The 14,325-nt window shown below is 40.6% G+C and overlaps 2 protein-coding genes and 1 long non-coding RNA gene across 4 annotated transcripts in view; 1 reads left to right on the plus strand and 2 right to left on the minus strand.

The window, feature by feature from the left end:
* Positions 1–14,325, plus strand: part of LOC135431799 (uncharacterized) — a 79,367-nt gene that overhangs the window by 52,187 nt on the left and 12,855 nt on the right. The window lies entirely within an intron of this gene.
* Positions 5,170–5,846, minus strand: LOC135431868 (uncharacterized). The gene is made up of 3 exons (XM_064687215.1): positions 5,708–5,846; positions 5,425–5,643; positions 5,170–5,354 (listed from the first exon to the last, which is right to left on the minus strand). The coding sequence occupies exons 1-3, from the start codon at positions 5,793–5,795 to the stop codon at positions 5,212–5,214; spliced, it is 450 nt and encodes a 149-aa protein (XP_064543285.1). The 5' UTR covers positions 5,796–5,846; the 3' UTR covers positions 5,170–5,211.
* LOC135431796 (uncharacterized) lies at positions 5,943–6,715 on the minus strand. Its single transcript, XM_064687124.1, has 3 exons — positions 6,587–6,715; positions 6,278–6,538; positions 5,943–6,191 (listed from the first exon to the last, which is right to left on the minus strand). The coding sequence occupies exons 1-3, from the start codon at positions 6,675–6,677 to the stop codon at positions 6,022–6,024; spliced, it is 522 nt and encodes a 173-aa protein (XP_064543194.1). The 5' UTR covers positions 6,678–6,715; the 3' UTR covers positions 5,943–6,021.

Genomic DNA, 14,325 nt, shown 5'->3' on the forward strand with positions numbered 1-14,325 from the left:
TGCCAAGCGTCATTTGGACCGCAGCTGCTGAGCGTGCGGTTGAAAATTGAAAAAGATGAAGTAGACGTACCCTAACCTATAATAAAAATAGCTAAAATAGAGATATTTTTCATAATGTATGTAAAAGGTAGACATTTACCGTCATAGTAATATATTTATATTTCGAAGGGCCATGATACTACTCCATATATACTCTATATAAGTCAGAAATTAATAGTAAAAAATATATAGCATACTTTTTAGAGCAGCGCATAGAAAGTTCTATATCTTCAATACTTTTGAATAGTTTGTAGATGGGGTTCGTACAGTATTTGGAATATGAAATATGTTCAATTAAATAATGAAATTTGCTTTAATATTATATACAAGCAGATTACAAACTCAGCTGTCTACTCTACTCTTAACTAAGTTTCAGAATAAAATATGGTATATAGGAACTAAGGTGTTCAAATATATGTACAAATGTATGGCATATAAAAAAGTACTCTAAAGTAGAGGCTGCTGGGCATGATAAAGAGTACGTTAAAGTATGTTTAACTATTATTTAATATCCGAGCTAAAAAGAATACTTTAACTTCGAAAAGCAAAGTTGGGTTAAAGTTTGTTCAATTAAAAATATATTTTAATAATCTATATAATAACTTTACAGTACATCACAGAAAAATGAGGGAGAATATCATAAAATATGAAAAATATTTGTTATCTAAAGAAACATTTGCCCGTATTTAAAAGTTGTTCTTGGCATAGAATAGAGTACTTTAGAGTAGGCTCCAGTCGTTTAGCCTGCAAGGCCAAAGCTTGTTGCTCTTCGCATTGCTGTAATTGTTGTTATTGTTGTTTTTGTTGTTCTTGTTGTAGTTTTTGTTGTTGTTACTGTGCTTGCGTCTGACAAAGTTTCTGGTCTTGAAACGCACACAGGAAATGGCCAGGCTATAGATAAATAAAAGTTGACAGCAATTTATTGTCACACTTAGCGCAAGTTGGGCTCTGTGCAGAGAGTAGAAGCGGGGCGGGACGGTGCAAATGCCGGCTATTGTTATGTAAATGTGATGCGTAAGTTGCTAACGCGAGCCAAACAACTTTTTGGGCACATTGCGTATACGCATCGTTGCAATTGCCGCTCATTTTGCATTGACGTCACGTGGCAAGCGAAACGGCCAAATGCAAGCGTGTTGATTTGGTGGCCAGGTGGCAAGTGGCAGGTGGCAGGTGGCACTGCTGTCATTGTTAGCCTGCCCGATAAAGAGTCCCGACAAGGACACGACGCGGCCTGCAGGAAGGGGCGTGCTTTTCTATGCTTTGTTTCGCAGTGCATTGCGTTTGCATTATTGAACCACTTGGCGTCTCTCAGCGCATTGTTTTTCAATCGTTTTACTGTGGAGTCCATGCAATATTTATAAGCTGATTGCTGCCAGCCATAATCAACAACAACAACAACAACAACAATAACAGCTACAGCAACACGCACAATTACAATCTTGCAATGGCGTCAGCAATCAGAGATGAAAGCGAGACAGCCATACAAATCATGCATAGAGAGAGAGAGAGAGAGAATGAGAGAACAACGCGTTTCCCCTGGGCTCACAATGTGTGACAATCAATGACAGTTCTGTCTCTTGGCATCCTGTCACACAGCCCCGCCCCGCCCCGCCCCGCCCCGCTCCGCCCCCTCCTGCTGCGATGTCTCCCATTTTCCCCTCAGGGCCATCGCTGCGCTGCGTGCGGCATCATTTGTTGCTTTTGACTTTTGCGTGCATTTAGAAAATTGGTATGGGAAAACTATATTTCAACAGGTATATTCAAAAGAAGCCTCACTTACCCTACAAGCTTCCAGTCCCCCACCACGCCCTCACCTCTCCTGCCGCTGACCATTCGCTTTTCAGCTGGACAAACTACTCGAAACACAAATTTTGCTTTCGCTTGCCAATTGTTGAGTATTTTGTGTATTTATTTTCATTTTTTAGGCAACAGCAGCAGCAATCAATGGCAGAGTTTTAAAGCTGGAATCGAAATTGAAATTCCAAGGCGCAAAAGGGCAAAGTTTTTTCTTTTTTGGTTCGGGGGCTTTATCGGTTTTGTATTGAAACAAGCAAAATAGGGAGGTTCAACAATAAATTTTGCAGCGCATACTTCAAATGTCAAATGCGGCAGCGATAAAAATTTCCTTATTGTGCCAAAAACACACACAAACACACACGCACACTCAACTTGTGGCAGAAGCAGCCGCAGCAACAACAACTATTGCCTTTGGACTCTCGAAGCTTTTCATTGCATTCCCTTTTTTTTTGTGTGCCTTTGGCTTTGACAGTTTTTGCAATTTATATTTATTTTCCCAGCTGCATACACACACACACCAGCACACACACACGCATACTGACCACTGGTCTCGTGAATAAATTAAGATAATCGCGCGCGCCTGCTGCTTAGCATGTTAGCCCGTGTGGGCCAAGTTAGTGGGTCTGTGGCATGTTGCCCTATTAACTGTCAGCTGCCTGGCGCATAATTTATGGCCATATCAAGTCGTCTGACAGGCCGTAACCAGAGTCAGCTCCATGTTGTTACTCCTTATGGCTTTAATTTGATGGCATTCAATTGTCGCGTTGTCGTTAATTGAAAACTTGCACTTGTCAACAACAGCATGGATTGTGCCATGGAACGCCATCGTTAATGTTGTTGGCAATCAGCCCAAATGGCCAGCGAGATGGCCACAGCTCACAGCTCATCAGCGGCAGACAGTTGGCCATATTTTGAGTGGCTCGTCAATGGGTTGAAGTTGACAGCTAATGAATTGCTTGCAACGTGGCTGCCGCCCCCTCAGCTAATCGCCGAGCCACAGGCAAAGCGTTCAAGTTTTGTCTGCCTGTTAAGTTTAAGCCCATTTAAGGCAGCCAGCAAAAAGCAAGCAGTATGCGGTTGACCAAAATCCTGGTGCTTATTAAGCCAACTGCTGACCACTAAGCACGGCTCACAAACCATGTAAATTATTTGCATAAGTACTAGAGGCTGACCGGGTCACGAATTGCTTTACGTTCAGTTCATTGTGGGTCTGCGGCACGTGCTGCTCATATTTAAGCACACATACACACACACATGCACGCACATTGTGATCATTGCCTGGCCATTAGCTGGCTGTGTGGGGCAGTCAGTCGGTTCGTCTGTCGGCCATTGGGGTCTCCTTATTATTTTAATGGCCATTTTACTGTGTCGATTTCGAGTTGTGTCATCGCATGCCCAACGCTGTCCATAGACAGGCCATGATTTTAATACCAGTTTAATACAATTTTTATGCCACGCTTTAGCCAAATAAATACGTGCCCAAATGCTGGCCAAATGTCGTTATTTCGTCTCAATGATTTGACATATTCCCGATGCAGCAGCTCCAAATGACGCCGTCTCATTGCCAAATATTAACCCAACAGAATCGATCAAATGTTTTTTTGTATTCGACAACGATAAGCTGAGTTCTTGATAAGCAAACAGGGAGAAAAAATGCAGGGAGAGTGTAAAATAGCGAGGCAGGGCGAGTAAGAGCGGGAGAGAGAGAACAATCGATATGAAATTTATATCTGATCACAAGTACTGATAGATAAGAAGACAAAAGGAAAGAGAGAGAGAGAGAGAGAGAGAGATTAAGAGATAGGGAAAAAGATGGATATGGGGAGAGAGAGCAAGAGAGGGAGAAAGAGAGAAATTTGTTCTTAGGCCTTCTCCCTTCAATAATTCTCCCAATATGATAGAAAGATAAACATAGTATAACTATAATAAAGAGTATATATAAAGCTTATTATAAGTTTTTAACTACATTTTAAAATGCTTTTTTTTATTGATAACTTTACGTTTCAACATGAAATTCGTTGTACGTGAAATTGATTGCGAAAAGCTTTTAAGATAATAAATGACGCAAAAAATGTATCAGTACCTGGAATATTAGGGACAAGATAAGATAACAACTTTGAAGAAATGTTGATAATCCACAATTTTGTTTATTGTTTCGAAAAATATAAACAACGTTTTAAAGTTTGGCGACCTTCCCTAACCTTAGCTTAGCCAAAGCTTTTGCTTTAATTTAACAGAACTAATAAATTAATATGTTTCGGGTATTGATTTTAAGTTTATTAAATAAACGACAATTAAATGTTAAGAGATGCATTAGCTTAAAGAAAAATAGTAAAAAAAAAGCTTCATCAACCTTTAAACCTATACTGCCCATCAATAGATGGCGCCAGTAAAGTGTTTGCAGCTCTAAGTTTACTGCTCCGCCGCTGGGGCTTCTTTTTTTATTCGCGCTCATTTCGCAGGGGTCATTTTGATATTTTCAACTTTCCAGCACTTCCGGGAATAATTGTCTTGATTATTATTTTTTCTTGAGCTGTTTTTCTTACAACTTGTCGAGTTTTTTGTTGTGTATTAGAAAAGTTATTCAGCTGGTTTGTTGCCAAATGAGCGCATTTAAGGCAGGGAAATGCTGCTGCGCACAAATTAAATTTGGACTCGAGTAATTTATGCAAGTGCGCTTGTCACATTTGTACAAAATTTAATTTGATAACATAAATTCAGCATTGGCTGCCGCTTGGTCTCTGGCATTGGCTTTGCCAAAAATGCAAATTGGAGCAGCAGCAAATTTGGCAAACTTTGCGGCAACTTCTGAGCGCCAAGTGGCGGGCGGCACATGGAAACAGACAGTTTTTAATTAAAATTAACACATAAGGGAAATGCGTTGCGTTGCGTTGCGTTGCTGACGATCCTGCCACACTTTCGGCACACTTGCCGCCTGCCCCTCTCCCACAGCCAGCATTGGCCAAAAGTCGCCTAATTATTGTACATACATCTGCTTGGCTATGTATAGGTGCACTCCAATCAATTGCTTTGAATGTAGTTTGCAACTCTGCGCTCGAGCTTTCGACATTTTGTGGCAGTCGAGTTCATTTTGTAGAGTTTCCTGTTCCTTTGCGTAGCATTTGGCACTTATGAGGCACAAATTTCAAAATTAGTTTTCGCCGTCAAACTTTTGCGCGGCCTTTGTTTATGGCTGCACATGAGTGTGTGTGTGTCTTGGTTTCTTTGCCACGCGTTTTTAAGGCTACTTTATTTTATTAACTATTAGCAATTTGAATACTTTAGTTAATATACGTGAAAAAGGCATCCAGCTAAATAAAAACTGTGTAACACTTTCTTAATTGTTGAAGTTGCATTTGAATTTATTTCTCAGACTTAAATAAAACTATTCACCGGTTTTTTTGTCTCAAATACCGGCGTCTGAACGGTCTGAAGGATTTCCGTGTCCGTTTCTGCAGCTCCAATTGTCATTTCCACATAACGATTGTACATGATGTTCAGCAAAGCAGCAACAAAACCTGAAATAATAGATGCACACATAAGCCAAAAATCACGAAGAGCAGGACACAGTCGCCGTTTAATGCTCACCAGCAAGCGACCAAGCTAATGCCGCCCCAAGAATGGAGCTACGATCCGTGAGCTCCCTCAAGCCAGCATAGAGCGTAGCGACCAGGCTGACCGAGGTGACAACCAGCCAGACGAGCAGAAACTTATACTTATGCTGTTGATGTGCACGCAATACTCCAAAGATCTGCACCAAAGTCGCCGAGAACTGCAGTAGACGTATTTGCTCCAGCTTCCGATTAACTAGCCAGCGAAAAAGAGAACTCTGTATGAAAAGGTGTCGACTCACAGCCTATTTAGACCTTACAGCCAAAGGGCAGCACATTTGTAGCCATTGTCAGTCCAAATACCGAAAGCCCAATGGCTATTTCCATGTATCGCTTGATATACAACATTTTAACTCATCGATTCAAAGCTAACTGAACTGAACGATGAGCGTTAATCAATATATACAGCTGATTATGAAGTGTACGAGTATATATTTATCTTTATTGAACTGTTCTATAAATGTCTCTCTCTCTCCCTCTCTCTCTCTCTGATACTCTTGTTATCACAACATTTTATTGCAGTTTTTGATTAATATGAAATATTATATCTCAATTAATATTAGAAATGAATGCATTAATTCTGTATTGAGACAGTTAAATTTCCAGTACTTTCATATGTCGGGGGCGGCTCCTTGGTTTCTACGACTGCATTTCTCTCACTTGCCGCAGCTGTTGATTCTGAGTTTTCTGTCCGGAGCCTCGCATACTCTTGGTACACGTAGTACATCAGGTAGCCCAGAAACGCTGCAATTTCGTCAGTTATTTCATTAGTCATTCGAGTGATACTTTGAACGTAACAGATTAGGATTGCTGTTGATTAACTTTCTTACCTGTGCCGCCCAATAGAAGTAACAAAACCAGCAACGCCAGCAGGAACACCCCAAAGTCATAAAATGATTCAAATAAATCATCAGTTATAAATCCCAAACAAAAATAGCACGCTACACCAAAGAAGATGGACGTAATGATCAACCAGAAGAGCAGAAATTTATCCTTATGCAGCTTTTCCTTTTTAAGAACTCCAAAGAGCAGCGAAACAGTTGCCATCACCTGCAGCGCACGAATAACGGCCAGGAACTCCTGCCTCAAATCTAATCAGATATTAGCCAAATTCCATATTGGACTAACAATACACTTACAATATGAATCCATAGCAAATGTGGCCAGGGACATGCCCATGACAATCGGGCCAATTGCAATGAGTATATGTTGCTTGCAAAATTTCGTCATTTCGTCTCAACAATTGAAGGCAAACTGAAATTTCTGAACTGAAATTAGCACAACAGTTAATAAACAACAGAAAAAAAGCGCTTATCTTCGGCACGGCGAAAATTGAATACACTACCAGTCCGATTTGATATGATGTTAAAGATATGTTAGGAGAATATTGAGACTCAAACTTATTTTTCGATCGTTTATTGATATGAATAGCTCGACTTTGCTCAAGGATTTGCTTTAAAGCTGAACATATCTTTATGATAGCTTAAGACTTGTATCGAAGCGGATGTTAATACTGATTTACGGGCTTTGAGAAGTCTAGGTTATGATAACCTCCAGATAGTATAAAGCTTACAAATGACAAGTTATATTAAAATATCTCGAAAGAGAAAGTTTCTCAAACAAGAACTCAATTTCCGAACAATCTATCCTATGATATAGTAGCCCGATCTGGCCGATGCTCAAATATATATTGCCTGCAACAAAAAGGCAGATATGAGGGCGGCCTTAAAATTATCAGAACATATATTCCAAAGCTGCCTTTTCTGTGCGTTACATATCTCGTGCCAGTTTAATAAAACCCTACGAAAGGGTATAATGGTATTATTATCAGCATGATTGGAGCTGTCAGTCTTTTTCTCTCACAACATCTAGTGCTCTCTTTCGCCCTCTCACTTGCACTTATCGCTACTTCTTGGTTTATAAAATTGATCAGCTGTATTATATTTATCAATTAACATATAAAGCACATTAAATCTCTCGTTTCTGGGCTAAAAGCTAAAAGCATCAAACAGACTGTGCTGGGATCGGCAAGTGGTGGCTTCTACACGTTAGATGGATTTCATGCGACACGGGCGCTGTTGCAGAGCCGCTTTGTTTTAATTCCTCATACGCCATGTATACCCAATACATCAGATAGCCCACGAGAGCCGTAATAAATGAGGCCTTATCGTTATATTTTATATGCAGTATTAGTTATCTGTTAATTATCAGCTTCAAGTGCTAGCCAATCGATTATTTACCTGTTGCGGCGTGAAACAACAACAGAACCAGCAGCCAAATAAAGAACTCGACATGGAACATGCGTCGGGTAAGATTCTCGTATCTCCACCAAAAGGAGCTCAGCGAGTAAAATAATATCGATGTAGAGAGCAGACAAAAGAGGAATATCTTATCCTTATGCTGTGCACCCTGCTATATTAATTAAAAGGCGAAATTCCTTTAATATCTGTATATACCATATACATATCTATATCAACGGGTAATCACCCAAATATGTCAAGAATATGGGTAGCAGGTCAACTACAATTAGTTTTTCTCGCTTGGTCAACAACATTTTGACTAAACGAATCTTCTTTATACGAATTTTATTATACTCAAGTTGACGGTCTTTCGCTTTGTTTTGCACCCACAATCTCTTGGACTCGCACAGTTTGCGTATTCACAAATAAATTACTTCCAAGAATTTTGTTATGCTTCTTTGTTAACAAAGAAAAATATTCTGATAAACATTCTTCTGATAGCCAATAAACAGATCAATTAGATTATATATGTTGTTTATATGTTTATAATCTGTCTTTCAATCTTAAATACAATATATATAAAAGAAAGAAATGTTTTGAATTTGAAGTTCAATTACTTTACCAGGTATCTGAAAACTTTTATTGTCACTTCATAGCCTTTTTATTTGTATACCCTTGCAGAGGTTATTATAATTTTCTCATGAAATGTGTTAAGCATAGAAGAAGACATCTCCGATCGCATATAGCCTATATATTCTAGATCAGCATCAACAAAATCGCACCACTATATCAAGTAGTTACCATAAGAAAGATCGATCGAAAAGTAGTTTCTTATATGGCAAAATATTCTGTTTTCAAAGATATTTTCATCAAACTCAGCATTTACGATCTTCACTATTCTCACATATTTGCAAAAGTAAAATGTCTACATGTGTTAGGTTTTCAGCGTGCCGAAGATATCCTGTATTTTTCGTTAATAGTGTAATAGGACGTTACGCATGCCGAAGGAGACGCCTTTGAGTCGATGCCCGTCTATCTGTCTGTCCATCCGTCTGTTTGTATATATTTTATTTATATTTTCTTTAGTTTTAAGAGCTTATTAAAAGCTATACACTGCAGCTGTCCATTGCCATGTTAAGTTTATTAATATTTTATCAAATAGTTTGTTGCTTCTCTTTGACTTTTGCAGGACAGAAAGAAATCTCTGTGCTCATTTTGCCTGGGGTATATTAACTTTTTGGCAACCTATTTGACCGCAAAGTCAAAAGTTGCATTCATAAGAAATCCAATTGGTCACACTTTGGCTTTTTTGTGGGTGCCAAAGCTATGAAAAGTTCATAAAGCAAAATGAATGCATAACTAAATCAGAGACACACACACACACAGTCACACATACATATACACACACACACATGCATACACACACACTGGCACAGAGGAGCACATTGTGCATTCATGTTCATTTGATAGCTAAACTTTTGCTATTTGTGCATAGAAAACTTTTGGCTTTTTTGGTTGTTTTTAGTGGCAATTATTTTTACATTTAGCGAGTTAAGTTCTTAAATTGGCTGCCAGCTAACATGCATAAACAGGTGCAGGATGGGGCAGAATCGGGGCAGAATCGGGCAGGAGGCGCGTATCCTGCGTAGCGACAGTTCTCAAGTTCTCAAGCAGGCAAAAGGCGAAAGTTGTGCGCAACTTTTCAACGAATCGAGTTTTTAATTAAAATTTGTTTTGCCCTTACAAACACACACACAGACACACTCGCAGCTGAGTGCACTGGTGTGTGTGTGTGTGTGTGTGTGTGTGTCTCGCATAAGTCATGATACGCATTTTGGCAGCGGCCGTGACGTCACCGGCCTGTCCTAATTTATGAATATTTGTAATTAACATGCCTGCGAAAATCATAATAAATTTCATCTAATTGCATTTTTATGGTGCCAAAGTTTTTGCTTAGCGGATGTGCCTCCCACCGAAGGGAAGGGAGGAGCGCTGCCAGACTGTTTGTTGGGGGCGCAGCTCATTAAATCATTGCGGCGGGCCTGGCTAATGGTATGCATTACATACCCAGCCCGCAAATGTACCGATACCCTAGAAATTATCAAAGGCAGCGCACACAGAATGCGGCATATGTAGGCGCATATTTATTTATGCATATTCTGAAGGGTATTATGTAGTCAGTGCTTATTTTGATTTATTTTCATGCTGCTTGCCCTTCAGGTGTACCTCGATTGTATATTAATTTGCTAGTCTATTAGGCGTGAATGTTAAAAATGAAGCGAAAGTTTTGCCATTAGCGAAAATCTTTTCACAATTTCCGGTTGGTCGTGAATCAAAAGTGCGCGAGAAACTTGCGCAAAAAGAAAAGTGAAGAAAGTCGCATAAAAGCTGCGGCACAGAGCCGGGGCTATCTGTCTGACAAATGAGCTGGTGCAGCAGCAGCGGCAAAAAAGAAATGGAAAATTGTGAAAAGTGTGAAAGTTACAGCAAGTGTACGTATGCGTGTGTGTGTGTGTGTGTGTGTGTGGCAAAGAGCACTCGGCTAAAATACATATATATGAACTGCCATTCAAATATGTGAGCGAAAGGCCCATGAAAATGCTGTTCATTTATTTCATTTAAATGCGCATTTAAATCTATTTAAAAGTCCACATGAGCCGGGCACAAAGCCGTAGAGACAGCAAAAGTACGGCAACAGACCTAGAAAATAAAGGGCAAATAAAAGGCAAGGCACAAGCTGAGTTTTGTTCAGTTGGCTTGGGCTCAGCTCAGTTCAGTTCAGTTCAGTTCAGTTCAGTTCAGTTCGGTTCGCTTTGGTTCAGTTCGGTTCGGTTCAAAGGGTGGCGGGAGTTCAGCTCTCAGCATGATTTAACGATAATGAAGGTATTTACGAGTTTAGCCTTAGAGTCTGGCAAAAGCAAAACTCATCATAATGCCGGCAGCAGCAAAAGGTTACACATAGTACACGCACACACACGCAGACACACGCACAGCGCACCTGAAGCTGGCATAGAGTTGTTTTTTGTCTGCACGCATGTCCTGGCACTTGTAAGAAGATGTTTTGCAAAACTTTTTGTTGTCGCCGTTGATAAGGACAATGACAATGACAACTACTCGAAACGACAGCACCCCAAACCACTTTTACCCCTTCCCCAGCCCCTCAAGCCACTCTCGCTCCCCCCCTCCAAATCGCTTTAGGTAAAAGTTGTACACCTTTCCATAATCTACTTGAGCCGTAACACGTAATCCGGAAAAGAGAATGTCAACGCACACTGTGCGCTAATAAAATTTAATTTGCTATAAAATATCTTTACACACACACACACACACGCGCGCGCGCACACACTTGGATCTTCTGTATGCCATAAAGCGGCGTAAACATAATTACACCGACTGAAATGAAAATTTTATTTTCCAATTTATGACGCCTGCGAAAAGTGAAATAATTTTCGTTGCGCTGCCATTTTTGAATTTTTTTAGTGCCCTTTAATATTAAGCAGCCGCATTGAATTCAAATTAGCCAAAAGCCAAGAAAATATCAATAAACCTAAGCCATAAAAAGGAGTTTATGCAAAATGCAAGCAAACAACTAGAGTAGAGACTACAAAATACCCTCTTTGAGCACGTTTTTGGACTTATTTCTTATCGAATGTCAGCCAGCTTAACGCTAGCTTGCTTAACTGATTGTCAAAATGTAGCATACTGAGGTCATGTTACGTTGACGTGAACCTTGAAATTTGGTATGAAGTTAATCTTCACTTTAGATCTGTAGCTTTAACCTTTCATTTTGACGTGCGGCTAAACTTCTCAGCTTTGAAGTTTGACACTATGTTCAAGTTCACTTTAGCTTTTAGATTTAACCATGAATTTTGACAATCAGTTAAAACTCACCTTAGCTCATAAGCTGAAATATTGAAGTTTGACATTACGTTTAGCATTAGCTTTAATCTAAAATCTTGACTTGAAGTTAAAGTATACTATAACTCTTTATTTTACGCCTTGAGGTTTGACATAAAGTTAAAATTTCACTTTAGCTTAAGCTTTGAAGTTTGACATGAAATTTAGATTCGCTTTATCTTAGCCTTCAATTTTGACCTGAAGTTAAAGTTCCCCTTAGCTCTTTAGTATTAATCTAAAATGTTTACATGAAGTTAAAGAGTACTTCAGCCTTTACCTTATGTCTTGAATTTTGACAACAGGTTAAAGTTCACTTTCAATTCTTCAGCTTGAACCTTCAATTTTAACATGAAGAAGTTGGACTTTAACGGTTCCCTTTAACTATTTAGCTTTAGTCTCAAATGTTGACATGAAGTTTGAGTTCACTTTCAGCTCTTTGGCCTTGGCTTCAGCCACAGTTTGAGTTGCCTATAAGGACTGAGTTATATGCACATATTTATGATACAACAATCTGCTTGCAGCACAAATCCACTTGCTTTATTGTTGTTGTTTATTGTTGTGGAGTGTAGCTGCGGTGGCTTCTGGTGGTTGCAGTGGTTGCCACTAGTTAACGAGAACAAAGGCGATTCGAACTTAACCTGCTTGTCAGCTTAACAAAATCGCATTACATGGCGGTCAAACGCTGGCTGCGCTTAATGGGTTCGTGCACCGTGTTGCACGTGCCACACGCATTACAGGCGCTGACAATAGACGACGGCGAATTCGTCAACAATTTGAGGCCGCTGGCAAACTTCTCAAATTATGCTCGACCGCCTCGCTGGCTGTGCGGCACTTGTGGGCGCAGTTAATTGCAAATGCGTCAATCGCGCCTCCCCGGCCCGACTTGTTCAACGAGGTGCGGCTGCCGCAACGTGTCCTTGGTCAAGACAATAGCCTGGAATGGGTTGTGAGCTGCTTTTGTTTTTGTTGTTGTTGGGCTGCTGGCAGGCAGCCAAAACAGCTTTTGATGCCACAAATACATTTTCAGCTGATTGCAGTTGCTTTGTGCACTGCATTAAACGTAATAATTGCTAAAGACAATGCTCTGCCGGCCATGCAACGATCTGTGGCAACGACACGCTGCACACTCTCATACGCGGCGTATACGCAATGTCTCCCATGTGGCTGCGGCTGCGGCTTTGGCTGTCGCTGCGGCTTTGGCTTGCCTTTGGCACATTTTCAATTATAATTATTAACAGCTTGCTTTTAGCTTTTGCTATTGGAGTGAAGCTGAGCTTGGGCTGGGGCTGGGGGGTTGTCTGTCGCTGGGCGTGGCTCTTGGCTCACCTGCGCAATTTCCTGGCTGTGCATTGTCCTTGCGCGTTTGCCTGTCGCTGCCTCCTCGTCGTCGTAGTTGTAGCTATAGTTTTCAGTTGTAGTTGTTTTAAGTGGTTTTTTCTGCCCGAGTCCGGGCACTTGTAGTTTCTTTTCTCTATTTTTTTTTTTATTTTTTTTTTTGTTTTAGTTTTAGTTGGTTTTTTTTTATTTTTGCCTGCTTTCCGCTCTGCCATTTTGCCCAAAGGCAACTTTTAACATTTAATGATGCTGCTTTGTATTTTAATACGCTTTGCTTGCTTGGCAGCTACCCTGCCCTGCCAGCTCCCAATCCAGCACGTGCCATAAGCAGCGCTTTGTAAAAACTTTTAAGTAGACATGCAACGTGGCCAACATTGGCAGCAGCAGCGGCAGCAGCAGCAGGCAACACCCATCCACAGCCTCAACCCAACCCAACCAGCCAACCTCGGATTTTGTTGTTGCCTTTTGCGCTTTAAGTTGTCTACTCAGTTCCAATTTTTTGCGCTGCCTGCTCAGCCTGCCAAGGTGTTTGCAGCAATTTGTGTCACCCGGCTCGGATTCGGTTGCCCCCCTCCCACAGCCCCCCCCCCCCCCCTCGTGCTGGTCCTGCCAGACGTGTCCTTGACAAAGCGGCCGCCGCCGCTGTTGCTGCCACAGCGTGCGGTGCACAGATTGTGCCAATTTAACCTGTTGCTAGCGCCAGTTTTTGGCACACTTGCGTTTATCTGACTTGGCTCCAGTTCAATTCAGTTTGCGCACTTTCAGCCGAGTCGAAAAGTTCAGTTTTTATACCTATCTAGAGGCTATCAAAACTTAGACGTCGCCACGTCCATAAACTATAAAGTATATAGTTCTTCTGCTGCAGGCAGTACCTAGCATTTATATATCTATGGTGGAAGGTTAAATGTTGCATTAAAAAAATGTTTTAAATTTGAAGATCTCTTAAAGCAAAATCTTTTCCACATCGCATGAGTTTTCGTATGGAAAACTTGTTTGGCTTTCAAGATATTTTCACCAAACTCAGCAAATACAAGCTCCACAATCACATAACATGCCTCCCGTGGCTATAAATGGTCGAAAGTAATGTAAATATGTATATATGTTAAGTTAAATGCCTTCAAGAGCATTGAAACTTCGGCGTAGCGCAGTTAACCCCAAGCTCTTGTGTTTTTTTCTGCCTTGTTTTATTCATATTGCCCCGGGGCTGAGTCGAAGTTTGAATCAAAGTCAGTCAGAAAATGAATTGCATTCGCGTCATGTGCGCGGCACAGTTTTTAATGCAATTCCAATTTAAGTTCGTTACAGTTTCTATGCCACTCGCAACTGAAGCAAATCGCATTCGCAATGCCAAACTTTTCGCCACTTGCCAAAATCACAAAGTAATTGCAGTTCGTTGAATTTGTGAA

The sequence above is a fragment of the Drosophila montana genome, unplaced genomic scaffold (assembly GCF_035044405.1).
Source record: "Drosophila montana isolate Dmon_TW-CO22-7 unplaced genomic scaffold, ASM3504440v1 contig_3200_1, whole genome shotgun sequence".
Taxonomy (NCBI): domain Eukaryota; kingdom Metazoa; phylum Arthropoda; class Insecta; order Diptera; family Drosophilidae; genus Drosophila; species Drosophila montana.